This window comes from Anopheles stephensi, unplaced genomic scaffold, assembly GCF_013141755.1.
Source record: "Anopheles stephensi strain Indian unplaced genomic scaffold, UCI_ANSTEP_V1.0 ucontig290, whole genome shotgun sequence".
In the NCBI taxonomy this organism is placed as follows: Eukaryota; Metazoa; Arthropoda; class Insecta; order Diptera; family Culicidae; genus Anopheles; species Anopheles stephensi.
The window spans coordinates 22268-49648 of record NW_023405225.1 but is presented as its reverse complement, the minus strand read 5'-3'; the positions used below and the strand labels follow the sequence as shown (position 1 = coordinate 49648).

The following is a 27381-nucleotide window of genomic DNA, read 5'->3' as shown; positions in this document are numbered from 1 at the left end:
ATTTCCAGAAAAAATAGAAATGATATGGAAATCGTGCATCATTTGATCATCCGGTTATCATTTATTGCGTAAAAGCTGCGCTCGCCCTCTCACACCCATCCAGTCATTATCCAGTCTTGAAGACGCTCAGCCCTTTCTTTCGCCTTTGCTTTCGCCGGTCGGTTTTCCCAATCGTGTTCTTTGTGTCTTGTCTGCTCATCGCACCCAAAACGATGACGACCGCTTGCGGTGATCGTTTTTACGCACATTAACCATCCGCCAAAGCGTGCCATTCGATGTTCACGGTGAGAAGGAACCGAAAGTCACACTGTAAGGCGTCGTCGAAGGTTGTGTCGTTTCTTGCTGTACGCTGTTGTACGCAATTTCTGTTTCACGGTTGGCCAAAGCTGTCATCTCGCGATCCTTGCTTTTGCAGCAGGGAAGAGATGAGGTTTTCGTCTTCTAGCTCGATTACAAATGGCACAATTTCCGCACATTGTGTTTCTGAACGGCGAATGCATTAGCGTTGCGCGTTTAATTGCTTAGCTCTCGCCCGTATCGATCGATTTTGTTTGGCAGTTTGGTTTGGATAGGAGGCGCCCCTATCCATTCATTAGGATATCCAATTACAAATCGTATGTTTTAGAAATTCATTAACCTGTAAGGGAGTGACCCAGTTTTCTGTGAGCTGGTAGTTAGCATTTGCATTCATTCATTGGTAGAATAAACACTCGCACCAACCGATGCTCACCGGTACGGAACGTAATCCCTGTTACGACGAATGGGTTCGATTTTTCGTTCCTCTTCATTATCCCAATCCAAACAATTTTCCACCATCAGCAATCCCACTGCCAGCCATCCCGTTCACTAGCGTTTGTATGTCTCTGTGTAAAGGTGTGTTAAAAATGGTTGCAATTGAATTTCCGCTAACGAACTACGATGCGAACGGAGGTGTTGTGGAAAATCCACCCCCTACCACCTGTGCAAAGGAAGAACGTTGTAGCTGCTGCCCAGTGTGTCCCCGTGTGTATTTCTTGGTGGCTCGATGTCACCTGCACACACGTTTTACGTTCGTGAGCAGAAAGGGTTTACGAGCTTTTGTTTTTATCCGCTTCCTTCCTATCCGGTACGGTTGGATTATGGTTGTTCCGCCGATGGCCACTGCCTTCCGCATTTAATTGACTCTAATTTGATTTGTACGACATTTGGCGTTGGGTTTTTTGTTCCGCATTGCCGTGCCTATCTGGTGCTTGCAAGTTTTACGATCGATTTTCAATTAGCGCGTGTGGATTAGAGGGGCCTTTTTATGGCCGGTAGTACAAGATAATGTTATGGTAAAATGTTATGGGATGCTTTTTTACTTTTTTCATTCGTTGACATGCATTACTTGGCCGAACAAACCTCTGAGTGTATGCCTATTTGTCAGATAATGACTTTCCTTCGTTTTACAATAGATGGCGCCACTGCAGTACCAATTAGTAATCAGTGTTAATGCAATCACATGGCAATCACGGACTTTTATACTGTATATTATGATCTTTGGAAACTCAACCAAACCGTTACACGAGATATAAACACAAAATAGATATTTTAAGAGATGGCCTTACAAAACACTCTGAAATCCCGAAGACCTTTCCCCCGTCATTTCCTTAAGTTTGCTTCATCCCATAACTCATCAACTTGGCCTATAAAAACTGATTAGCTGATTGAATCGTCTCCGAAGCTTTTATGAATGGCAGGACATAATCTGGAAACTCGTGTGGACAGTTCTAAGGTCTGATACCTCGCATTTGAGTCTAGTGCACTAGACACTATTCGTTTGTATGCATTAGCCATCTTGTTGAATAAGTTGCCAAAGAAGTGACAGAAAATTGAAGACAATGATGGCCAATTACATCGACAACTCCTTCAATGTCTATACTGCGAAAATCATGAATATTACATAATGGTTATGGAACATTTATGGTAAGTTCCTATATGGCTTATTAAATTAGCAGAAAATTATTATAACCATCCAAATCTTCATGCACTACATCGGCATAACCTAGTTGCATCGAATTTCTTGCAACAAAAACGTTGTATTGTCCAATTGCTTCTCCTCGATTACTCCTCAAAATCACCGACGATCTTTCCCTCTTTTGACGGGCTCGTTTGACAAGCCCCACTCAAACTTCGCCCCAGACACACATTCACCTGTCGCTATTAGAGATTATTATTTACTTATTTACAACAACAAAAAACTGGCAGCGAATAAACCATCCACCACCAGCTTTGCCATGATGCATCAATCAAAATCAGCCGACCGGCGGGCCTAACCGGCTCGCAGAAGGTGGCCTGATAATGGCTGACCTGCCGCCCAAACATTTACGACCATCGCCCAAATCAGAGATCGTCAACCGTACGCTGATTGCAGAGCAGCAAACCATGTGCAATCAGCGTGATTAGCGTGAACGGGTTGATATACCTTAAGACACGCACAAAAAAAATGGCGTAGATAGCCAATTCTACGTATTCTAGAGTGTATTACAGGCAGGACATGTAACACCTCCAATCACAACAACAAGAGCAGTGACTAATCGGGAGTGTAGTCTTCAGGATCGCTGACATAGGGAAACGTGTGCCTCTGAGTAATAGAATCCGGAAGTAGTTGATTTATTTATTGCTGTCGTTTACCAACAAAGAATTTATCTCTTATTATGAAATGCGCCATATCAATCCACAGCAGACGCTTTGTCTATAAAATGGAACCTTCCATGTAACTACTACTGTATGATATATGAGCTGTAATATCGGACGATTTAGTCGTCGATACAATGGAAGCAGTAATTAATGCACGCGGATGGTGGTGGTTATACCACACCGGACAAGGAATTAGCTGACAGATAACCTATCAGAAAGGATAATTGAAAGTGCGTTTTTTCCATCCACTTCTGCTTCTGCAACACCCCCCTGCCCGCTGCATCGGCTGTTAACACTGGACAGAATGCTGCCGTGATAACCGTTTAATCTCTCTATCTCTCTGTCTTATCGCACCCTTCCCCCCTCGGAGGGCATTCCGAGGCAAAGGGCCCGGCAGGGCTTAAAGCTTGATAGCAAAGGCAAACAGCAGGTATACGTAGCGAACGGATGGTGATAAAAATCGATTCACGATTCAATCGGATCGGACTAAGCCGGTTAAGAATGTGCAGTAAAAATCTGTACCCCGAGTCCCCGATTTGTGAGTACTGAATTTTGTGGCCGAGGTGGTATCTCCATGTTTTGTTGCGGTGTATTTGTACGCTGCACAGGGTAAGCAAATAGTAAATAGTAGTTGTAAACTCGCGCTCTCAAGTGAAGAGCATCGACCTGGGAGAAGGACGTCAGTTAGCTTAGGCTGGACATCACTGCCAAGCAAAGTCTGTTACTCCTCTGTGTCTTTTGATGTTTGATCCTTTAGGTCCGGAGGCCATGTGTTGTATCTCATCTCGATCAGACTCCTGTGACAATCTTGAATATCAATTCTATGGCAAGCCCTTGCATACATGGCCTTAAAGACCATGTAAGGTCCTCGTCTCCTAAACCCCATTAGAACACCTAGTTAGACCAGTCAGAAAAGCCAGACTTTACCGGTAAATATCCAGTGTTTGGCGAATGGAGTTAGAGCTCAAAATCGACAGTGCCAGTAAAGCATGATAAAGGTGTCTTCACATACCACGTCCATCTCTAATAATCAGTGAAGTTTTAAGACCACCGACAACAGACAGAATCATCTCTCATAGCTCTCTCTCTCTCTCTAATCTCGTCGTCGTCGTCACCATTGTGCCTCCTGTTTCTGTTTCGATCCTGCAATACCCCGATTGATAGACCATCCCCTATCTCCATTCCACGAACGGTCATTCTCCACGAACAGGCAACCGTATCTGATCGAACCATAAAGAGGTCCAACGGTAATGGGTAAAGCGTCTCGCATACTTTCAATCAAGCCATTTCGTATCGTGACCATCGTCGAGTGCGGTTCTACCAAGATATTGCGTGCGCACTCGTGGCGCCTTCGAAGCAAAAAACCCAGTTCGGTTTTTGGGGGGAAACGCGATTGTTTCTCCGACAACAGTGTACAGCTGCTGAAGAGTGAGTGTCAAGTAGTGTGTCTTGGTGTGCGATGTGAATTTTTTTTCGATTTTTGGAAGATACAAATATGCTCCCCAATTAGCATTGGAAGCTGGCAGTTGGCCACTCGAGACGCATTTAATTAGCGGTGCTGAAGAAGAAAGACAGAGTTTTCGTTTTACTGTTCCGTTAATTGCAAAATAAATTGAGGTCAAGTTCAGGCATCTCTCGGCACTGGGGAGTTCTATCATTGAGCGTGCGTCTCGGCGTAGACAGTGTGTGATGTGAGATGAGATGTGGCATAATAGCATAGTGAGACTAGTGCGTGTTGTGTGTGTGTGCAAAATCCTCTCCAAAAAACCCCAAAAATCCTACACCTTTATCTAGTCTTTAAAGGGGGACGATTCGATATGTGCCCCAGGTGTGTAATCAAGCATATCACGCATCACTTATCACCCGCATGAATGGTTCATGTTTCTTCCGCGTGCAATGGCCGCCGGGAGTGCTGCTTGATGATAAAAACCGAATATAAATATCGCCGATCGCTTGTAAATGGGCCGATTGAATAATATGCCCATTACTGCTCTACACACACGAATCGCGAATCTAATGTCACGTGCAAACAATCTGTTGGCCCATGATCGATCGAACCCCATCCCGATCGATTAGCCGTGACGTTTGTCTCGTGCTGCGGGCCGGCAGTGTATGATGATCCAAGGTAATCAAACAAAAAAAAACTCAAGTAGGATACCCTTCTCTCCGTATCATCATCACCGTCACCGACGGGATATATCCGCAGAGGACACCCCTTTTTCAAGAGGAGGTGTCGAATGGCCGGGGTGTAGCGCGTTCGTTCGGCCTTTTAAAACCGGGTGCAATTAACTGATAACGCAAGCTACTAACTTCGGTTTACCTCGTGGTAATTTATAACCGTTTCGACACTCAAGTATCAGTGTATAGATCGATTGGTCCGGATAGCGGATGGCGGCAATCCCGGTGAACCCTACAGCAAACGGCGGTTTGTCCCCCGTTCCTTCGATCTCGTGACTTTTGGGGCCAGAGACCGAGGGCGCCATAAATCATGATCGCCGGTCACCGGTAATCGTGAATGATTTGCAAGAAGTGGAGAGTACTACTACTGGACCGTGATGGGCGATAGGCGGGAGAAGGCTTAGAGATATCTCGCTTGGCAGCGATTTTATAGCGAAAGTGGTCTTAAAGATGATTTTTAGTGATAGCAGCAGGTAGGCCAATCTTTCTTCCTTTCCCTTTTGGAAGGACTTAAAAATCCAGTGATGCATAGGCCTAGCGTTCTGGATATCCTGGATCTAGATCCTAAGTATCTGGAGTTGTAAAACCGCTGTTCCCACGAACGGATGTGATAACCATTCCTGCAAGTGGCATGATAAACTGAGCCTGAGTGAGCAGATTCCTGGATCTCGCTCACACCTCAGACTCGGGACTCTCCCCCCGAACTTTTTTTCCCCTCCGAAAGTAATCCCACTCGGTACAATCAATCATCGCCCTTGGCAATCAAAGCCTTCGCAAGTGTCTTCCTCCTGTGTTGTTCAGCAGAGACAAGCCAGATAAGGTAAAACATGCGATTCGAATGGGAGGCGTGTGGCCTGTGCGAGGCAGCAAATGGGAAAAACGGGCTACCCAAATCCATCGTTGCGGTGAAAACAAATTCCCCGGAATAGGAACTACCTACCCAAGGTTATCAAAGGTGCGGAAAGTTCCACCTTGTGTACCTTTCGCGTTGTTAGTGTCAATCAGGCGGTTCCGAAAAAATCAAACAGACCGGTAACCGGTGATGTGCGAACTAATAGTGGCTTAGTGACCAGTATCTTTTGGAGTCTCTTCGCAACGAGTCTCGTTGCCAGTATCTAGACAACGTGTGAGCTTGGTTGTGTTTTTGCTAATTTGAAGTACCTTGTTTTTCGTTATTCTTTAGTTAAAAGTCAAAGCTCAGATCAGTGTGTGTGTGTTACAAGATCATAGAACCGCAAAAAAACGAATGTGAACTACCGGCAAAACACGCCTCTAGACTAGAAAAATTGCAAGTGCATTGTGTGCCCACTAACTACTCGTCAATGGAAGCAACCCAGCTCCCCAAGAAAAGACAACGGTGCCGTGTGAAAATGTTGCTCAAAAACCGACAATCGTACAGCATCTGCCGATTGCGGGGCAGTGCCGGCAGTGTTGTGGCCCACCATCAGCAGAAGGAAAAGCTTCGGCTCGGGTACAGTGTGCTGCAGGCGTACGGTTACTACCTCGGCTATGGCGCCATCGGATCGCTGTACCACTGTAGACCCCGAGCGGCTGCTGGTGGTGGCGTTCGGGAGCGTTACGTAGCGTTACGCGTGGACGAGGAGGACTTCCCGATGGCGGACGGCACAAGTGCTGAGTACCGGTGGCAACAGAATCCGACGGTAGGGAGAGGGTAGGGAATGGGAAAAAAAACTTTCCACCCAGTGTGCTCTAGAATGGTGGAGAATTCCACGTGTCCTCGTCTGAAGCGTTACCATCCTCCATCATCCATCATCGCCCAGCTCGACAAGCTTAATCCGCTCGCTGTTTGCCATCCTTGGGTCAGCTGTGTAGATCATGTACATGAGTTGTCGTTTTTCGCGTTCATGCTTCCGGAAGGCTCGTCACTGATTGTGCCTGTGCTCGTTTAGGTTACTCTGTGTATTTATAGGCTAAGGTTAAGTGTTTCTGTTTACGCAAAACATTTTATGTAAATATTCAATCAACACGTGGGAAGGTCCCGCGCTACTCTTTGATCGCAATATGGAGGACAAGAAAAAACTGGAGTGACATGACTCACATTTATCTATTTTGGAATGCATTTTCAACTCCCCTGTTTTTTCGATTCGATTTTACATTCCTGCTTGTGTTATCAGACATTGTCAACAGTTTTTTTTACTGCAACAATGCAAGAGAAAGGTGTGACGATGTTTATCAGCAAATTCGGAAAAAAGGCGAAACGTGGCATCATTCGTGTGTGATAAGTGCCGGGCGGGGCAGGGTCATGCTTGGCTTGTAAATTTAATAACAAAACAGCTGCGACTACTGTTTCCCCCGATAAGATCATGCTTCACGATAAGTAAACTACGCATCGTAACTGCCTCCCGAGGCTCCAGAAGCCCATTCATTCGTCTCCTTGTGTTGCAACTATTCGATTCCGCAATCATATCATTCCAATGTGCCACTGTCATACGAGCTAAGCCCGCCCCAGCAGCAGATAGTGCAGAATATAAATAGATTCGTACGCAAACAACCGAGACGATACCGGGTTATATGTGGGGATCATATTTCCCTACATTCTTGCCTGGACATAAATAAACCGATCCGCAGCCACTTTGATGCGCTTATCAATGGACTCCTCGCTCAAGAGAGGAGGACTATGCGGTGGTTGACAACACTCACATGATAGCGCTCCTCGCTCGTAGCGGGAACCATTATCCTATTGTCCTTCAATCTCGCTTGTTTTGCACGTCTGACAGATCCGGTAAGGTAGGAAAGCTCTTCCCCTGGGACGCAGAAATCGGTGGCCATCTTTCCCAGTGGTCGGTTTATTCTGGATGTCACAAAATCACCTCACCAAAATTATTGACAACGCGGAATGACAGGAAAATGATGATGGCGCAAAAGCTATGCCGAAGGAAGTGCTTTTTTATTGCACAAGGTCGTCGGTGTCCCCATCGGGAGCATTGGGGACTGGTCATTCTGTACATTCACGACTTATCGCGTACAGGTTCCTTCCGTTTTGTGCGTCGTCCAAAAAAGAGTGGTGCTATAACATGAGGTAGCACATTTTTGTTTTCGACGACGTTCCGATATCTGAACGGACCCGATTGCCAATCAAATAAACCCCCCCCAGACACACCTGGAAGGGGACAGTGATTCAGAGCCATTACGTTGTGGGTTTTTTTTCTTCTCTTTCTTGAGTGAGATTCGTTCTGATTTTCCTCCCTGTGCTCTCTTCTATCTGCTTCACAGCCCCTTCAGCTACGAGCCGTCTCTAGTCCATCGATTTCGGAGGCACCGATTGAAGCGGCACCGGCTGGCAGAGGCAGCCAGCAGGATGCACGGAATCCCCACCTAAGTACTGGCGGTGCCAATGTCCATCTCAGTCCCACCTCGAATGTGCATCAATCATCAGCATCATCATCATCCTCGCATCAGAAGACTGTCCAAACCAAAGTGTCCAGCAGCAGCGGCGGTGCCACACATCATCCAGTGCAAGGTTCGTACAATCTCTCTCCCACTCCTCTCAAAGGAGAAGCAATTTTAATCTTACTTCATATTCTTCAGCTTCCGAAAGCGTACTGCAAAAGTTCCGCAAAACGTTCTCACATTTTAAAACCTCGAAAACGGTCGCCGCCCAACCGGTGACCCTTGCCACAACCGAACAGCACAACAGTGGCACGATGAGTGTGGATGACAAGCAGCAGCAGCAGCAGCAACACCATCACCACCGGTTCGGACCACTGATCTGGCGATCGAGTAAGGAGCGCCGCAAGACCAAGTCCCATCGGCGGGACAAATGCAACAGCGGCGATTCGGGCATCCAGGTCGAGCTGGACAATGATGCGGATCAGCATCTACTGCTGCAGCAACTTCACCCGCTCGAGCATCACCCGGAAGGTGTTCCGGACGGTGTGCGCAATGGGGTAAGTCTATCGAAACGCGATCGCGATCTTCTCCGGAATGAGTTTTTCTAATGTTCTCTTTCTTTCTCTCCCTTCAGGAGGTATCACCCCACACACAGTATACGGCCGGCGTACCGGTACGGAGGGCCAACTCAGCGAAAGTGTCCACCAGCAGCAGCACCACCAGCTCGTCCATCCTGAAGCACAAACTATCGCTCAAGGGCAAGGACAAAGAGAACGTCACCAACATATCAAGGCTGAGCGGCAAATCGCTAAGCCAACCGTCCGGTCTGGACTGCATCGTTGCGTCCGGTGATGACTGCGAAGTGGACGGAAGGCGTCGACGGCGAAGACAGCACACCCGAACCTCCACCACGATACCAACCGAGCTGGACGTTAGTGATAGCGAAAGCATCTCGTCCCACCCGGACGAAGATGAGGCGGTAGCGGTAGAGGACGAACTGCTTGTCGAGCCCGTGTTTGCCGAGGTGTTGTTTTCGTTCCGGCCCGGTGGTCCCCAGGAGCTTGGTCTCGAGAAAGGTGCTCTGGTGGAGGTGTTGAAGCGAGAGGCAGGGCCGTGGTGGTGGGGTCGTCTAAAATCGGACGCAATCGTGACGACGCCCGCCGGTGTTGACGGTGAACGGAAACCGTCGGACTGCGGTTGGTTCCCGAAGGACTTTGTGAAGATTGTGCCAACGTACGCCAAACCGAAGCAGATACTCATCATTAGCAACAGTGAGACGACGAGCAAGCAGACGGCACCGTCCTCTCATTCGCACGGTGCTTGTGAGGACGATGACGGAGGCAGCAGTGCTTCCACGCTGATCGAAGGTGGCAACTGTGATAGTAGTACCCGACTGATGGGCGGACTGTCGGTGGCGAGCGATGGGTCGCCGGTAGCTTCCACCGGTACGCCACCGGACGCTGGTGTCGCTAGTCATCTGGACCTAACGAAGGAGAACATCATCAAGGAGCTGCTCGAAACGGAGATCAACTACGTGAAGCTGCTCAATTCGCTTTGTTTGGGGTAAGTGTTTGGGGGGGGGGGGGGGGGGTAGAAGGAAGATCGCTGCGAGAAAAGACGCCATGAATTTACTTTTTCCCGTTTCTTCCTTACTTCAGCTTCATTAAACCGTTGCGCGAACGAGAAGACGTCTTTTCGGTGGAAAGTGTAAATTTGATATTTTCCAACCTGGAAAAGATCTGGCGATTCCAGCAAACCTTTCTCGACGCGTTACGTCTCGCTGTGCCAAACAATCGGATCGGTGAAGTGTTCCTGGAGTATGTAAGTGTCCACGATCACCACGATCGGAAACGTGTTGGAGCGGGCTTTTCGGGGGTGTAACTAACTCTTCCCGGCGCTTCGTCTCGATCATTACAGCAATCGGCGTTTATGGTGTACTCGTCCTACTGCAACTCGTACCCCCGTGCACTGATGGAGCTGGAGAACTATGCCAACAATAAGGAAGCGAATCAAATACTGGAAAAGTAAGTGCCCTGATGATGGTTTATTGAAGATCGTTTCGTTTATTGGAACCCATTTCGCTTTTACCACCGTCCACAGCTGTCGTATGGCGGAGAATCTACCAGAGTTACCACTGTCGGCGCATCTACTGGCCCCGATACAACGGATATGTCGTTACCCGCTACATCTCAGCGAACTAGTCAAACACTCGCTCACCCGGAAGGAGCTGCTGCCAACGCTGAACCTGCGCAAGTGTACCAAATCCGAGCTGGAAACGATGGACTGCCGGGAGGTGTTCGAGATGGCCCTGTCGGCGATGCGGCGCGTCACGGAGATGGTGAATGAAGGTGAGTTTTGCCGGGCGACACAAAAAAACACGCTAGAATTTAACATTCCCTCTAATGCTGCATGCGTTAACGATGGAAGAGCTTTGGCCTAGTGATGGTAGATTCTGGATGCACTTTCCCGTACCGTTTCACTTTCAATTTTCTCGTCCCGACCATCCAACGATCGACTAATGGTCGTTACGGTGAGCGATTTCGTTCGCTTGTACCGGGTCGACATCGGGATGTACATCTGGGGCTTTTTCTCGTTGGCCCCGGACTGCGATCCAAAGTTTCGGCGTGGCACAGTACCGTCCTTGTCTAGCTTTAGCTTTTTCGGACCTTCCGCCTGAGGGGATGGTCGTGATGGGCCAGCCTCATTTTCGAAGTCGCCTTCCGCCGAATCAAAATTCACTTGCCGCCGACGTTTAACCATTTTTGTCCGAAAAAAAAAATTTATGCTTGACTGCTCCAGAAATCAATGGTTACTACTGTTCGCATGCGATAGATGTGGTTTGTGGTTTGCGTTCATCTGCCTACTTAGATCCTAGGAAACGCTTCCCGTTGCTTATTTTTTCTTATTTGTAGGTGCCTTTACTTTTGTTTGTTGATTTCTTATGTTTGCTTTACCCTTTTCTTCTCGAAACGAAACACCGAAAACCGGGCAACAGGTAAACGGCACAGCGAGTATCTGTCCCGCATCCAGGCACGGTTCGAAAACTTCCAAGGCCCGTCGATCAACGTGCACAGTACCCGGCTGTTTCTGCAAACGGACGCGATCCGGATGTCCCCGAACCTGTGGAACAACACGTACACCCTGTTCCTGTTCGACCGGCAGCTCATCTACTGCAAGAAGGATCTGCTCAAGCGCACCAACTACATCTACAAGGGCCGCATCTTTCTCGACAACTGTCGCATCCTGAACCTTCCGGATGGGAAAATGTTCGGCGTGACGCTGAAGAACGCGCTGCGGCTGTACTGTGACACCCGGAACAAGTGGTTCGATTTCTGCTTTCGCAGCAGCAGCAGCAAGCTGCGCTTCCTGAACACACTCTCGTCCGAACGGCAGTTCTGCGGGGAAAGTTTGTTCGTGTCCGAGCTGGACGGCGGTGCGGCGTCCTGCTTTGACGACGACAATCTTTCCGATCGTGAATACTTCCCGTACGTGGATTTGGATGGCAAGGAGGGGGCGGATAGTGGAGACCAGAATCTGTACGATATGGTGGATGGGGGCAGTGGTGGTGGTTTCCGGCCATCGGTAGCAAGCAGCGTTTCGTCCATGTCGACCAGTTCGCAGTACGCGAAAGAATCTCTCAGCAAGCCGACCATGATGCCACCGTCGCTGGTGCCGCCGTCTGCCGTCGGTAGTGGGTCCGTTGGTGGTGGTAATACGCTTCCGAAAAAGTCTCGAAAAATGCCCAAAGATGCATCGCTCCAGCAGCAGCAGCAGCAGCAGCAGCAACAGGTGCTAGCTAGCTCCGACTACGGTTCGAATTCGCTCGGGCGCCGCAAGCTGGGAAACTGGTTCCGGAAAGCGAAAAGCACCAACAGTACACCGTCGCAAAGCCCAACGCACCATCCGATGGCGATGTCGCTTGCCTCGATCGGCAACAACAACAACCACTCGGACAGTTCGTCCCAGAGCAGTCTGGTGACCGGGTTCCACCAACAGCGAACGCTCTCCACGCTTGGCACTACCGCCGGTGGCAGTGGCCCATCCCTATCCGGACCAGTTGGCAAAGGTAAACCTTCAAAAGCGGACCAATCCACCACGTCGACGGCGGCAGCGACCGTGGTGGTAGTTGAATCATCATCTCAATCTCAACCCATCTCCATCACCACCAACACTGCTACTACTACTGCGACGGCCGCTTCCTCCTGAGGGTACGAGAGTACTCTGCTGTAGTGTGTGTGTGTGTATGTGCAGCATCATTCGTAGCGAAGCAATGCTCGAAATTGATCCGATTCCAGTGATCAGTCATCCATGCTTCAGGCCCTCATAGTGCAATCATTCCTTCGCCCCTGTCATCGTCATCGCGTAATCTCTCTCTCTCTCTCTCTCCTTCAACACAACCATCAACCACCAGTATCTATGCCCGAGTGTTATCATCTCTGGGTGGCGCCATGAGACCTTCTCCTTCCTTCTAGTAGCATTTTCATACGCATTCTTCACTCTCTCTCTCTCTCGTTCTCTCTCTCTGTCGTATGCTCTTAAGTGGCTTTTTAGTAGCTTTTTGGTTAATTTAAATCTAGCTTTTGTGGCTCTTAAAGCAAGCTTAATGAACCTGCTCAGGAGAAGCATCGAACATCGTGTTGTAACGCCAGAACCCCCCTCTTCTGTATACTGCACCCATAAAGACTTGCCCAAGCCCAGCAGAGCAGCGAAACGAAATACTAGCGAGAAGTGGAATTTTAGATGTTAGCAGCGTAGCAGTTGTATATGTGTAGTAGGCGCCTTATTACCACCTATATACATATATTATGAAATAGTATTACCTTTGCGTCCGTCGCATAATACTATAAAATGTACAGGCAGCAGGTAGAGAGTGTACTTTAGAGACTGGAACCGATCGGCACAAGAAATTGGATCGTTATTTTCATCTTCCCATTTCTTTTTTAAGACGTTTCACCTACTATAAGAGATTTAAGTTGTAACATATTAACTACTCTTACTACTACTACTACTACTACTGTATGCGGGTCGGTATTAAATTATTGTTTGGCATTATGTTCTTTTTAATCCTCTCTTTAAATCGTTAAGCATCCCCCCAAAACAAAACCTGCCCCCCGCCTCAAGACCGTGTTAGGTGATAGTGTATATGTGTGTGTGTATAGTTTTGGTTAATTTTTTTACCGCAAAAGAAATACGAACGAAAAAGCAGAATAAACAAAGCCTTATTATGTTTACTAAAGTTGAGTTTTTTGTTTATTTTTTTATTATTAAGTTTATTTATTTTTTATCATTTCAGGCTTTACATTGCATTTGTTTTAAATTTTATATTTTAAACAAAAAATGTTTCGAAACACCTTTTTGTTTGCTCGGGATGATTTATTTATTTACATCAATTTTATTAAAAGTTGATAAAATCCAACAGTGTCCATGAACGACCGAGATAATGTTAATCATATAATGGAATCTCGTTAAGGAAAATTGCAATCATACAATGGAATGTTGCATTCAGTTAGCGGAAATTTGCAACTCAGCTATAATTAAATATTATTATAATATAAGAAATATTACTTTAATTCTTCTTCCTTGGGCACTACAAACTCTAAAGGTTTCGGCCTACCATTTCTGGCTTTCAGTGACTTGATTTTGCCTTTAGAAAGCTAGTCAGCCCTGCGTACGGGGAGGCGGTCTAGATGGGTTTTGAACTCCGGTCCAGCCGCCGTGTAAAGACCGGCGCCGTTATTGCCTCAGCTACCGATCCACCCGATTGCTTTAATCACCACTTGTTTCATGTAAAGCTAATGGCAAAATATCACAATCGTGTTGCAAATTTCCCCTTAGTGTGAAATTCCATTGTATGATTGCAACTTTCCACAACGAGATGGCAATATTACACTATCCAGATGAAACATTCCACCGAGTTATTCAAAAGCTGCATTTTATGATTTGCACCTTTTTTATCAAAAGCTCCAGAGGATGCAGTTCATTTAGAACCAAATGATTAGAAGCGACATATGTCGACATTGTCTACTGATGATCAACAAGCGCTTCAACTTTTTCACTAGTAACCACAGTAAAGATGCTCATATCAATGCAACGAGGTCCTTGGAGTTTTATAAGGAATTGCATGATGATCAACTTGGCACATGTTATATTGTTTTCGTACAATTAAACGATTTTTATCTGCTGCATATTTCTCCTTAATTTTTCATATTTTGCTTATTTCATTTCCATTAAGCTTCCATTTCAAATAGCGACTCAACAACACAATCGGAGTACAGAGCCCGATAGACCAAATCATGTAGTAGTAGCTGTTGCGATGGAAGGTTCCGAACCGTCCTCCATCCCTCCATCCAACGTACAATAATGCACATCCTCTCATCCTGTGCTCATTTCTCTTCTTGCTTTCAGATGATGACAAAGATGAGCTGTTGTTCTAGTGCCATTCCTTCAAAATCCTTCAATCCACTTCTCCAACAAGATGCAATTGTTGCCACAAAACAATCCCCATCACGACACGGCACATTTGCGTGCCAGACAGACGCACAGACCAAACCAGTGTTTAGAATAGTTTTAAACTAACGGCTAGATCCCCCATCTTGTTTTGGTACCTTATATGAGTAGAGCGTGCTAAAACGGCACCCCCAACCTTAATGCATTTTCCTTTCCAGCAAGCTAATAGTAATGTAATTTGCGATGAAAGTTTGCGCAAGAAAAGCTCCTCCTCATAACCTTTTCCCACAACTGCTGCCAATCGAGCCAAAGAGAGAAAGAGAGAGAGAGAGAGAGCAAGCGAAAAGAGAAAATTAATCTTAAAACATAAAAGTAAACAAGAACAGTGTTCAATTGAGTAGAAAGAAGGAATGAAAATGGTTTTAAACACGTGCAAAGAAGGAGGAAAACAAAACGAGTGAACCAAGTAATGGTGGGGAATCCGCCATGTTGGCGGTTCTTTTTACTAAGCCAGCACCACCACCATCATCAAAATGTCGTCAATTGTTTGCGTTGGTTGTAATGCGGTACTTCTATGAGTAAAATAATTACTAATTATGCAGCTGGCGTCGTGATCGCCAAGCAAACTGAACAGGGCGCTACAGTTAGTTACTATTGTGTTAAGCAGTTAAGCAACAACAGCAGGTTTCACTCACATCAGTAGTGTTATCTGGTAAGTTTCGCTTTACGGGGCCGCGAAAAAGGGGCAAGTTGTTCTTTGATTCCGTTAGTTGTTCCACTATTTTTTGTTTTTATGTGTGTGTGTTTGTTTGTACTAACTTTACAGAAACTGATAACAAGCAATCAAAGCCAGAGTACCCGCCATTCGGGCGCGGGAAAGGAGGTAGTAATAGTAGAAGTATTACAAGCTAATAATAATTACAGACACACACGCTTAACTGGAAAGACATTTGTTGTCCGCGATTTTAAACGTACGAGATGAGAACAGTGTTGATGAAAGCAAATAAGGGAAAGCCTAGCTTTTGGGGATCGCCAAGCACAACTACCGAGCTCCAGGAGTTGGGTGTGCTGAGTAAAACGAAGGCAATAATGTAATGTATTGCAATATAAAGGAACTGAGAAAGGAATGTACTAGGCGGTGACTATGGGAAGGGGGGTAGTAGTAGCAATAGGGTTTGGTTCTGTTTCTTGTCGGTCTTTTGGAGGACGGGCGGAGTGAATACTGCTTCGTATAATCATAGAATTAGTGGTTACTGTTACTTTTTAAACCAGCAATTCTACCACCAATCCACTAGTTGCTCTGAAGTCTCAGTTAGGTTAGGGTTGTTGTAGTAGTTGTACTCTCTTTTCTACCTGTACCATGGTGCGGCAGGGAAAAAAATTATATATTATTAGTTTGTGAAGGTATTTAGATAAATACAGCCTAGCAGTGGCGAAACAAGCCCTTTGGAGGTCCTAACTAGAATAAAAGTTGGAGGCCTCTTTCTGTTCAAGTTGGTGCCTCTCAGATCTATGGACTGGGCCAGAATGGGAGGCCAAGTTGAGATCCTTTACTAGGTCTCTTATGGAGTTTGGGGTCCTCTAAATTATAGAAGCTGCCTGGACCTCACTACTTGCTTACAGGCAGATACCCCTTGGGACCCTAGCAAGATCTCTTAACGTGTAGAACATCTTTTGGCCCCAGTTTATCGGAACATAAAGGCTCAATGGGATGGTCCTATTTCCTGTTATAAATGTTAGGAAGTGAAAGTCCAAGGAGTATGCGAGGATTGATCGCTAATCCGCTATCTTCCATCGGGAAATTATCCAACAACACCAAAATTTTTGAAAAATGTGCGAGCAGCCCCCTTTAAGCAGCCTTAAAGAATGCTTTCACACAACTTCTAGGGACACAAGAAAGGGCCAACGGATTATCAAGTTCTCCATCGAACAGATCTCTTCAGTTTATCTGTCAAACTTGAGAATAGTCTAGAAGGGGAAGTTTAAGTCTCAAACTCACCTAAAAATGTGGCCAATTTTTATTGAATCTAGTGTTAAAATGAACGCCACAATACATATCGGAATTTTGCAGGACCAGGTACTTCCCTGGCTGAAGTCCAGCTATTCTGAAGCACAAAACATTATCCTGAAAAAAGGATGGAAAAGCCATGTCTCACTCTTCAAATCGAACCTAACGATGACTGTTTGTTATGAATGAAGTGTTGGTCTGAAGGGCTCTTTGGCAGTATTTGACCACAGCCTGTTTGGTTATAGAATTTGCCCAGCATATATTAGGGCATAAGCTTGGCAGAAATTCTGACAATGTTCCGATAGTTTTAGTGATAACATCAGAGGACACATTTGGTAGTATTTCAGCCTTTCTTCCTGTCGCACCGTGTACAACCATATTTTGCGCTTCCACCGTCGTCGTTCAATGCGAACCATTTTGTCGAAGGTTGGTCACTTCATAACAAGACTTAACACAACTACAGAGCTGAGAGTTGCACAAAAACGGCAGAAACGGAAGCAGAAGAATTAGAAGGCACGGGGCTCTCTGTACTATTATACATAATATATGCTTTAAGGCAAAGCTCACATACAACACATTACAGGGTTATTTAAAATGGACAAACAAACGAACGCGAATCCTTGCGAAGGATCTTGTCACAACAAACTAAACGATTGGGAGAATGTGCTGCCGTGCCATTCTCACCCCTTGGGGATCATTTCTTTGCATTGGCCTGAAGTACAGGAATATTATTACAAACCAGAAACTGACTTAGAAGAATGCGCTTACCGTGTTGTGTGTTGTTTAAAACTGAAGAATAGAGATCGAATTAAAACCTTATACAATTAAGCTATTTTCTGAAGGCGAGCGAGAAAATAACCCAACTTTTAGTGATCGGTGATCGATGCAGGAGTAACACTTAAGACGACACGGGAGACAAATGTTTGTGTGTGTGTGTGTGTACTACTTATATTGGAAGCTAATATTGGAAGATCTCCGTAACTTTGTTACACTAACCGTACACACGACACGACCCGTCTTGGTATTGTGTGCGTACTTTTAATACAAGCTCAAAACGAATGTCCTGAAGATGAAGGAGGAGCATACTAAATCGAAAAAACGAACTAAAAAAAATCATAAATTACATAAAAATTACACCCGCCAACTCTCGTTTCCGTTTCTGGCTCTCTTATACAAATGGTTCGACCTTCTTGTTGCAATGTGACCAAGAAAATACGGTACGATTTGTATTCTCAAAAACAGCCGAAGTTTCCTTTATTTGAGGACGTGGAAGTGTAAATATATTTGCCTGAAAAAAGGAGGAATAAAATAAATGTTGCAGAAAGGTCTACATTGCACCAGAACAAACCAAAAAAACATCTAACCGAAGCAGTGGCGAATCTAGACCTGTGGCGGGAATAACTCTGAGGCTCAGAGGTTCCTTAAACGACGGGATATTCCATTACGAAGTCTCTTAGACCAGGTCAGCTTCTTCCAATACGACTATCTGATGGTCTACGAAGTCCGCTCCTTGGACTGCAAGAGCCCTTACGAAGACTACGAGGTCTCTTGTTAAATCAAATCCCATGGACAACGAGAACTCTGCCATTACTATGTCTTTCGGTAGTGGAAACTTAGACAACAATCTCTTGAACGACTAGGCCTTTCTGATAACCAGGTCTCTTCGTAGAAAAAAAAACCCCATGGAGCAAGGAGATCTATTCCATTATGCGGTCTCTTGCATAAAAGACCTCTCCGCCCGCCAGGTTTCTTAGAAGACGAAGTCTCTTATGTTACGATGTCTCATGATAGCTGAATGAGTCGGACTTAGACAACGAGAACTCTTCAACGAAAACACCTCTTGATAAACCAGGTCTCCAGGCCCACGAGGCCTTTTCAACTAGGTATCTTCATAGACGAAGTTCCTTGAACTTTCGAGACCTCAAGGAGACTTCAAGGATTCTTGGACGAGGAGGACTCGCTCCATTCCATAATGAAGGTCTGTTATTGGACGAGGTCCTATGTTGGTAGCAGAAGTGATCTATTAGAAGAAACGTCGTTTCGGAAAGTAAAGGCCTCTTGAATGTCTAAGGTCCTCGTATAACGAAGACGCTTGGGCCTGCCCAAAGTTAAATCCGCCACTGAACTTAAACTGAAGCACAAGTAAAAGAAAAACCACTCCAAATTAGTATTGTCACTTGCCGAAACGGAACATATCGTTGTATCGTACGGATAAACAAATCCGGAACCATGCCAAACGACCATTCAGTTGCAGTACGATCGATCATAGAATTTAGACGTACAAATAGCATTCACAAACACGCACATTAGCGCACTCCCAGGAGTTGGCCACCGCTCCATACATTTAACCCAAGAAGGCGTTGTGTTTTGGAAAGTGCATAGCAACAAGGAGATCAGAATCTAGCCTACTACGTGACGAAGGCAAATTTGGTGAATAAAGTTTTTTGTTTGTCCAATAAAAACATTACACACTAATTAACAAACACAGATTAAGTAAAAGCCTCCCAAAGCGAGCGGAGGGAAGGCGCAAAAATGCAGAATGGAATCTAAATAAAGGAATTAAAATGAAAAATGAAAATAAAAACTCACGTTGTCGCCAAATTTCGAGTGTATTATTTTCTTGATGGAGTAGTTTGTTCGTTTATTCTTCGATTCGATTCGTGTGGTTTACGATTACACTACTGGCTACACGTCTTACTCAGCTACCCACTTATTGTGCCTTCTTTTCGTTCGCTGGACGGACGGTTGGCTTGCTTCCATCGTCCTTGAAGTGCAGGAACAGGAACGAGAACAGGAACATGCCGACCACCATCGAGAAGGCGCTCGCATAGTACGGGTAGGCGCTCGGGATGAACCGTTCGTACTGTGTGTGCGTTAGCGGACGCACCGACACCTGTGTTGTGGAGTACAGGTGCGTATAACCGATACGGTCATAGTTCACCTTGAACTGGTACACTCCATACACGTCCGGGATGCGGAAGCGGGCCTCGTATTTGCCACCTCCAACCGGTACCAGCGTCGTGCGCACAAACGGATCAATTCGCACAAACTCCAGCTGCACATCTGACGCCTCAAATGCCTTCCACTGGCCATCGCTAGCACGCGTTTCGATCTCGATCGTGTAAACCACCGGATCGGTCACGGTGTACGAGGACGGTGGCTGCGATTCGCCCTCCTTGTGGTGGCTCACCGACCGAGCCCGGATCACTCCGTTCTCTCCAAACACCCACTTGCTAATGGCCATCGCGACATCCTGATTTCCGGAACGGGCGTAATGTTTACCGCCGGCCTGTGCACGCTGCACCGGCGACAGGAACGCCTCATCCGAGAAGAAGAACAATGAGCCGGAAAACACAACGCGAGCGTTGTTACGTGCCTGCAGAGCCGCAATCAGAAGCGTTCCCTTGCCAACCGCATGCGGGTACTCCTTGATGGGTGCATCCGGCACATAGCTGTACGCGGAACTGTCCGCCGTCAGGAGCTGTAGCACGAGTGGATTTTCACGGTCGGCCAACAGACCGGTTCCACGGTACAGCAGCGGAGCGACGGACGAACGGCTTCCAACGATGATGCTCGAATCGATGAGATTGTCAGGTGAAGCTACAATCGTCGTGTGATCACCGGCATCGGACACGTCATAGTTCAGATGATCGATAACGGCCGCCTTCTCCTCGTCCACCTCGAACCCACACTCGGAGGCAAGCTCACGCAGCGGATCACCCGACGTGGTACTTCCGGCCACCAGCACATTGCCTCCATTGTCGATAAACTCCGTAATTGCTTCCACGCTCAGCGAACCACCAAACTCCTCCACGGACGGGGCAAACAGGATGAGATGCTGGTACAGAAACTCACCATACTTCGACAGAACAAGCCCGGCGTCATCGGCTAGCTTGTAGGTGAGCTTGTACCCACGTTCCTGGAGCGATTTGAAGAAGATGGAATGGGTTTCCCGGATGGCCAAGTTGTCCAGCAGCACCAACGTTTCACCCGGTTCCGCTACCGCCACCGTGGGGGTGCTGATAAACAGGGCAAACAGCAAAAATCCTGTAATTCCGACGACCGACCGGTTCGACATGTTGGCACAATTTCTTCGATTTTTTAATCTCTCCAGCCCATCTTGACACGCCATCTGACAGCTTGTATTGCACAGTGGGTCAGCCGGGCGTGACGATTTCCAAAAGGCCTTTCTGGGATTTATTTTACTTTTCAAAGAATCGATATTTGAAGTAGGACTGTGTGTTATTATATCATACTAAAAAATCAAGTTTTTTTCCAATAAAATGGTCCATTTTTTAGCTTAAATGAAGCTTAGATTTTATTTTATTTTTTTATTTTTTAGTTCTATCAACACCACATCAACAGGTACCGTCCCACTGTGCATTGCTATTCACTTCAAACACCAACGCGAACAGCTTGCTGTCAAAATATTGAATACAAAATATAGAACCTTCAATGTACGCCAAAACCGTGCCGACCGAGGAAATTCTTTTTCTTAGTGGTAAACAAATCGTTCTATTTGTGATTTACATTGTTTTTCCCGCCAGTCGAAACCCGTGCCCATCCGATTCCGATGCAGGTTGATCTCCAGCAACCCGGCCACCGTGTGCAGTTTCGATTCATTTTCACTTCCGCTCCACGTCCGACGACTGTGGGCGCTGGAAGCAATTCGGGCATGAAATACCTTCACGTTTCAAGCGGCCCAGCCGGGCAATAGATAGTGTTGGATGCAGTGTGCTGCAGCGTACCGATGTAGAACGATAGCCGAACCGGCCAAGCATATGCATTATGTGGAGAAAAACGGAACACGGCAGTGAATTCTGCTCTAGTTTTCAGTGAAAGGTTCGCTAGCGCAAACTGCTGCAGCAACATCAACCGCACTCCAAGCAGCAGGGAGGGTGTGTTGAAAAGGCGGCACTGCTGGAAAACTGGATTTTCTGCTTTTTCTGCTTTCCGTTGCGTTCTTTTGTGCGGTGGTAAGAAAAGCTGAGCGTTTCATGCATCGTCCCGCTTCCGTCTGCTTTGCATTTTCTGCAGGTTACTTCAGTTTCTTTTCGACGTACACTGTTCCGGCTGTTATACTAAGCGCATCATCGAAGGGGAAAGCTACGGCCAGCGGAAGCGGATCGCAAGCGTACGAGACGGTGCTTTCCCGCAGAGCTACCGAACGATCATGTTTACGGAGAAGATTTTTGACAATCTCGGCGTGGATATGATAACCAGCAATGATTCGGAAGAATCGATGGAGAAGTTTGCGGGCAGCATCGGCAGCAGTGTGAGTGCAATCGCAACGAAACGGTGTCTTTACACATTTCAACGGGCAACTGTTCCTAATGCAATGCACTTTCATTGTAGAAGTATCAGTCGGTGATAACGGATCTCGGGAAGGCTTTGCTGCAGGCGGCCCGTACTGGCAACACACCGAAGGTGCTTGATTTGATGGGCCGTGGTGCACCGTTTACTGCGGACTGGGTAAGGCATTTAGCATAGCGTCGTACTGTGCCTGTTACTGCTACTAAATCTGCTCGCATTACTTACCTTAGCTGGGCACTACACCACTGCATTTGGCGGCACGATTCAACCACATCGAAACATGCAGAGCACTACTGCGGGCCGGCATAAGCAAGGATTCAAAAACCAAGGTTGACCGAACGCCTTTGCATATGGCCGCTTACCATGGTAACATCGAGATCGTGGAACTGTTGCTAAGCAACAAATGTGAAGTCGATGCAAAGGATTTGGTACGTAAAGGATGCAAGCATTTCCATCGACATCCAGTAATGTGGCCATTTGAAACTGTCGTTTTTTGCTTGCAGTTAAAAATGACTCCTCTACATTGGGCGGTGGAAAAGCGGCACGACAAGGTGGTAGAAATGTTGCTACAGCACGGTGCGGATCCGAACGCGCTCTCCAAGTTTGACAAATCTCCAATAGTGCTCGCCAAAACCTCCAAACAGATGGAACTGGTGCGGATACTGAAGTTGGCGAACGAGTTACGGGCTGCCAGCAACGAGCAAGTGGGGGTATGTTGGATTGATCACGATCTTGTTACCTTCGCAATGGAAAGCATGATTGTTGCATTAACTTACAGGTGAAAGAGGCAACGGATAGCCTTATGCACGAACTGCAACAACACAAGGAACGGCATCTGGATGGCCAGAGCGCGATGGGCAACGAAAACGACGAGATAGAGGATAACATTACGATGGAACTGAGTAACGATAGTAACACCAACCTGTCCGACCACTCCGATCACGAACACCACCAGCACCCCCTGGACGATACGTACCACCTCATCGAGAAGGAGGACAGTCTGAGCGATGCCATAGCAAACCTGGAGCAGAGTACGGAGGCTGATCCGAAAAATCTCGACTCGTCCACATTGCAGATGCTCAAGGAGCACGGGATCGCCTTTATGCCGGCGGACGAAGGTGGTAGCGTGATAACGTCCGCCATCAAGAGCGGCCGGAAAATCGTCCTTTCCGAGGCGGGCAAGTACGCGCTGAAGGAGACGAGAAATCTTCACACTCAACAACAGCAGCAACAGCAGCATCAGCAGCAGCATCAACAGCAGCAGCAACAACACCACCACCTACAAAAGCAAACGTTTCATCCAACCACGTCCATCCATGGCGCCAACATCACGCACACGAAAACGAAGACAATCAAAATTATCAAAAAGCAATCGTCCTCATCGCACCTGCACCATTCGCACCTTCACCATCACGTGCATCAGTCCGGCACGACCGGTGCCACACCGACGATAAAGACGAACAAGGTGATCAAGATCCTTTCCCCGGAAGAGTTTAAACAGATTTGTGGCGGTGAGGTCGGTGGCATTAAGCGAGTGTCTTCGTCCGAGTACAAGAAAGCGGTAGCGTCCAGCTCTGTGAGGTAAGTCACATCACATATCCCACCTAACTTACGTCGGTCATTTGATTTGCCTCATTTTCCCCCCTTCGCCAGAGTTCCTATCGGTGGTCGTTCCCATATGATACCGTCGTCCGGTGGTAGCATGGGCCCGAAACCTATCAGCAAAATCGTTATGACAAAATCCGGCCAACGGTTTCCGGTCGTGGGGAATGCGGCGAAAACGGTCGGTGACTTTGTGCAGACCAAAATGGGTGTTAGCAGCAGCGGTAGCAGCGGGGTCGGCATGGCGAACGGACTGTCGGCGAGCGGCCACAACCGGCACATCATCACCTCGGCCGATGGTGTGAAACGAATCCGGACGGCAGCCGGTATGGAAATCATTTCCGCCCTACCGACCAAGCTGCCCCAGGATACGGTGGTGTCCGTTGAATCGTCCCCGGCGCCTCGGGTAGGTGCCGTAATTCATCGTGTCGCATCGCTAGCCAATACCAGCTCCGTCCCATCCAAGGCTATCTCCTCCGCTGCGAAGACCGCGAGCGGGAACCTAGTGGTCGACGCACACGACCGGCAGCTGCTCGAGCTGAAAAAGCTTATCGACGACCTGCGGAAACAGTTCGAACTGTCGCAGAAACAGAACGAGGAGTATCGGGCCCGGGTGGATAAGCTCGAGAAGGAGGTGCAAACGCTGAAGCAGCAGCAGCAGCGTTCCGGTGACGGTGCGGCGACCGGGGCCAGCTTAGTCGAGATCCTGTAGATCCGGTACTCACAGACACAGTACGTAACGCTGCTACGTGATGTATGGCGCTTCCTTGACACAAAACTACCTTTTAGGAATGTAACGGCGCGTGCATATGGCGTGTGCGTGCGCCCTTTATTGTTAAGCGTTATAACCGTTCGTGCATGTTGCGAACCGCCGGGGTGTTGATGCCCATGTGCGCAGAGCATTACTTGCTGCTACCTGATACAACCGTACCGTGTGCTGCTCGGTTTGTTTCGGATCCTTCGTTCTCATTGCCCATCTCCCTTTCCCTTTAAAATATCAACGACAACGGCCATTTCTACTGAACAGTTCCGAAAGATCCATCGAATCTCTGCAACGAATGCTTTTTTTTGTCAACACCATAGTGCCACTTTTCGGTGTAAAATTCACTACCAGATAACAGAGAGAGCTCAGTGAGAAACGGAAACCGACCACAAAACGAAACGAAATCCGCAAACAGCATATAGCAAGGCAGACAAGTGTAAAGCATTTATAGTGTGTTCGAACGCGTCGCATCCGCCGTGCGGCCGGTTATAATAGAGGTAAGGTCAGATAATTAAGGTTCCAGCAATATGGCAAACAGTGTATCGCGAATGCGAATGCGAATGGAGGAACTCGTTGCTCATAATAATGTATAAAATTGTTGGTTTTTTTAATTAAAATAGCCATATAGGGAAAAGGTCTACAGCCGGGGGCCGGTAACAAACCGAAGCTGAAACTTCACTAAACCTGAATTTCGTCCCAACACCACTCGTTTGAGACCGTTGAGAAGTCTTCTAACAGGGCCATTTAAGTCATCTACTTTCCGCTTTTTCTATGTTTCCCATATTTACAAAACCACTTACTTCACAAAACGGGTTGAATTGATGCATTTTTCCTTCCCTCTGTTCTTTGTTGTGCTTTGGGGCGAAACATTATTATCGTGTGATTAACCAGAACCAGAATTATTAGGCGAAAAGCGGAAACGGAAATTTAAGCATAGCAGAGAGAGTTTTGGGTTAAAGTTTTGTTATTGCGAAATTTGGCGGATGTACAGAGAACCGGCAGGAGGTGCTAAAACGGGAAAAAGGATAATAGAGCGTATCCGAGCAGCAGCCGTAAGCAATATCATCGAGATGGAAATCATCTCTGCGCGTGTGGACGCTTAAGTTTAAGCTTGTTTGTACATATAGAGTAAGTAAAACGCTACGAGTGTATAACAAAAAACCAGCCGCCTTACTTTAAAGTGTTCTGAGCCACGGATTGAATGTGACAAAGTGGGGGAGCCATTTTTCCCGGTGCTAAGAAGACCGAATCGACCGAAGGAGGGACTCACCTTTCGGAGAGTGCAGGTGGTGGCCTCACACGTGCCCCAACACTCGCACACAAATGGCGTTGGCGCTAGAATGTAAACGAATAAAACAGATGCATTTCATTTTCACTTTTCTCTCTCGCTCGCTCGCTTTTTGTTGCTGTATTTATCGTTCTGTTTGCATTGTTACATTTTAGTTTCCCCCTACACACCGGTATGCTTCTTCACCCAATCTCTGAAAGCGGTAACGCGGGCGAATGCAGCCGGGAAACCACGCTCGCAGCCCAAGGCATGGCCGAAGCTAACCACACCGACCAGCGTCTTGTCTTCGGCCAGCACCAGCGGACCACCGGAGTCACCGTTGCAGGGCGATTCCTTCTCATCGCCGCGCGCACACAGGGTCGTCTTGCGCACCACCAGCGGGCTGAACGTTTTCTGGCACTCGGCATTCGTGATGACCTTCAGCGTGGCGTACTGCAGGTCCTGCGACACCGGTCCACCGGTTTCCATCAGACCCCAGCCGCTAACCACGACCGATTCCCCGGCAAAGTCATCGTTTCCAGTCGGCAGCCGGACGGGCTGCACATTCTCGTTGAACTCAACCTTCTGCGGAAGCTTCACCAGCGCCACATCGTTCGCCACAAACAGGGGGTTGTATTTCTCGTGCTTGAAGAACTCGGTCGACTCCAGCACCAGCCCACCGTCGAACTCAACCGTGCCGAGATGAACTTCCACCGATTTGGCCAGCTGTACGCAGTGGCCCGCCGTCAGGACCCACTCTTCGTTCAGCAGCGAACCACCGCACAGCGCACGCTGACCGTTGCCAACGTTCAAGGTAAGTCGCACCTGGTACGGGAACTGGCCGAGCGTAGCCGCTTCACCGTTCACCACACGTAGCCCGGGCGCGGCCTGGGCGAGGGAGACCGAAGCCACCAGCAGTAGAGCCACCGACACGGATTGCATTTTGCGATTCCTTACTAGTTGATCCTCGTCGATGGAGGATGTGCGAACGAATTATGCCGTCCATTGGGGTTTGTGCTTTCGTTTTTATAATCGACTTATCGGTTGATAAGACGGTTGGAGACGCGGTTGGGCTACCCCTAGAAGCACGTTGTAGATTATGCCGAGACAGTGTTGAAGTAGTGCAGACTCTCGTTGCTCGGTAGCACTTGAAGTACTTTGTTTATTGTCCATTGACCCAACATAGAGGGGTTGGAATAGCCGGGAAAGTTACATCTTCTAGAGTACTGCATAATGTAGTCAAGTGTCTACAGGCGTGTTTGCTTGCTGCAGACTCTTCAATTTTACCGGAAATCATTTTGAACTGCTTGGATTCACGTTGCAAATCTTTCAGTGGGTTAATTGTAGAATCCGCTTAACTATAACTAGCTTGTTTGGTTCTGTTCAGACTCACTAATGCAATCCAGCTAACTTCAATCGATTCTAGTCGTTCATTCATCAATTGAAAACAAAAATTCATCTAAAATTGCTATTCCGATTAATCATCCGCATGATGTGACACTTGAGGCACGGGTTCGTTAAAATCCCGCCAATCTTGAGTGTCTGGAATCTTAATGAACCGATTCTGGGTTGTAATATGAATGGGTTTCCAGGTGCTTGCCAATAAGCCAACAAATCCTCGTATTAACAGATACTGCAACCTCATACTCAACTTCAACAAGGCATTTAGAGAATAGCAATCAAATGCCCTTCTAGCTACTGGTTTTTTTAAGGAATTGTGCTCAAAATAACATATATTTTCATACATTACACTTTTAAGAATTGTTCTTGTTAAATAATTTTGTGTTTTTTTTT

The 27381-nt window shown here is 47.1% G+C and overlaps 4 protein-coding genes across 7 annotated transcripts; 2 read left to right on the top strand and 2 right to left on the bottom strand.

Moving 5' to 3' along the window:
* Window positions 1-3856: 3856 nt before the first annotated feature.
* LOC118516418 lies at window positions 3857-19243 on the top strand. Of its 2 annotated transcripts, XM_036062282.1 has the most exons (10): window positions 3858-4086; window positions 6020-6497; window positions 8071-8317; window positions 8386-8744; window positions 8822-9750; window positions 9846-10008; window positions 10105-10211; window positions 10288-10535; window positions 11183-12253; window positions 14593-19243. In XM_036062282.1, exons 2-10 carry the CDS (start codon window positions 6159-6161, stop codon window positions 14619-14621), a joined length of 3492 nt encoding a protein of 1163 aa, XP_035918175.1. In that variant the 5' UTR covers window positions 3858-4086; window positions 6020-6158; the 3' UTR covers window positions 14622-19243. The 2 variants fall into 2 exon arrangements, with proteins under 2 accessions (XP_035918174.1, XP_035918175.1); XM_036062281.1 differs by lacking the exon at window positions 14593-19243 and having other exon boundaries at window positions 3857-4086; window positions 11183-13423.
* Window positions 19228-20786, bottom strand: LOC118516420 (dolichyl-diphosphooligosaccharide--protein glycosyltransferase 48 kDa subunit-like). The gene has a single exon (XM_036062287.1). The coding sequence runs from the start codon at window positions 20772-20774 to the stop codon at window positions 19353-19355; it is 1422 nt and encodes a 473-aa protein (XP_035918180.1). The 5' UTR covers window positions 20775-20786; the 3' UTR covers window positions 19228-19352.
* A 232-nt stretch (window positions 20787-21018) lies between these two features.
* On the top strand, window positions 21019-25695 carry LOC118516419 (inversin-A-like). Of its 3 annotated transcripts, none has more exons than XM_036062283.1 (7): window positions 21019-21143; window positions 21680-21917; window positions 21998-22114; window positions 22186-22383; window positions 22459-22665; window positions 22734-23536; window positions 23609-25695. In XM_036062283.1, exons 2-7 carry the CDS (start codon window positions 21816-21818, stop codon window positions 24267-24269), a joined length of 2088 nt encoding a protein of 695 aa, XP_035918176.1. In that variant the 5' UTR covers window positions 21019-21143; window positions 21680-21815; the 3' UTR covers window positions 24270-25695. The 3 variants fall into 3 exon arrangements, with proteins under 3 accessions (XP_035918176.1, XP_035918179.1, XP_035918178.1); XM_036062286.1 differs by lacking the exon at window positions 21019-21143 and adding an exon at window positions 21184-21484; XM_036062285.1 differs by lacking the exon at window positions 21019-21143 and adding an exon at window positions 21184-21540.
* LOC118516421 (collagenase-like) lies at window positions 25685-26599 on the bottom strand. Its single transcript, XM_036062288.1, has one exon. The coding sequence runs from the start codon at window positions 26527-26529 to the stop codon at window positions 25771-25773; it is 759 nt and encodes a 252-aa protein (XP_035918181.1). The 5' UTR covers window positions 26530-26599; the 3' UTR covers window positions 25685-25770.
* Between the last annotated feature and the right edge of the window lie 782 nt (window positions 26600-27381).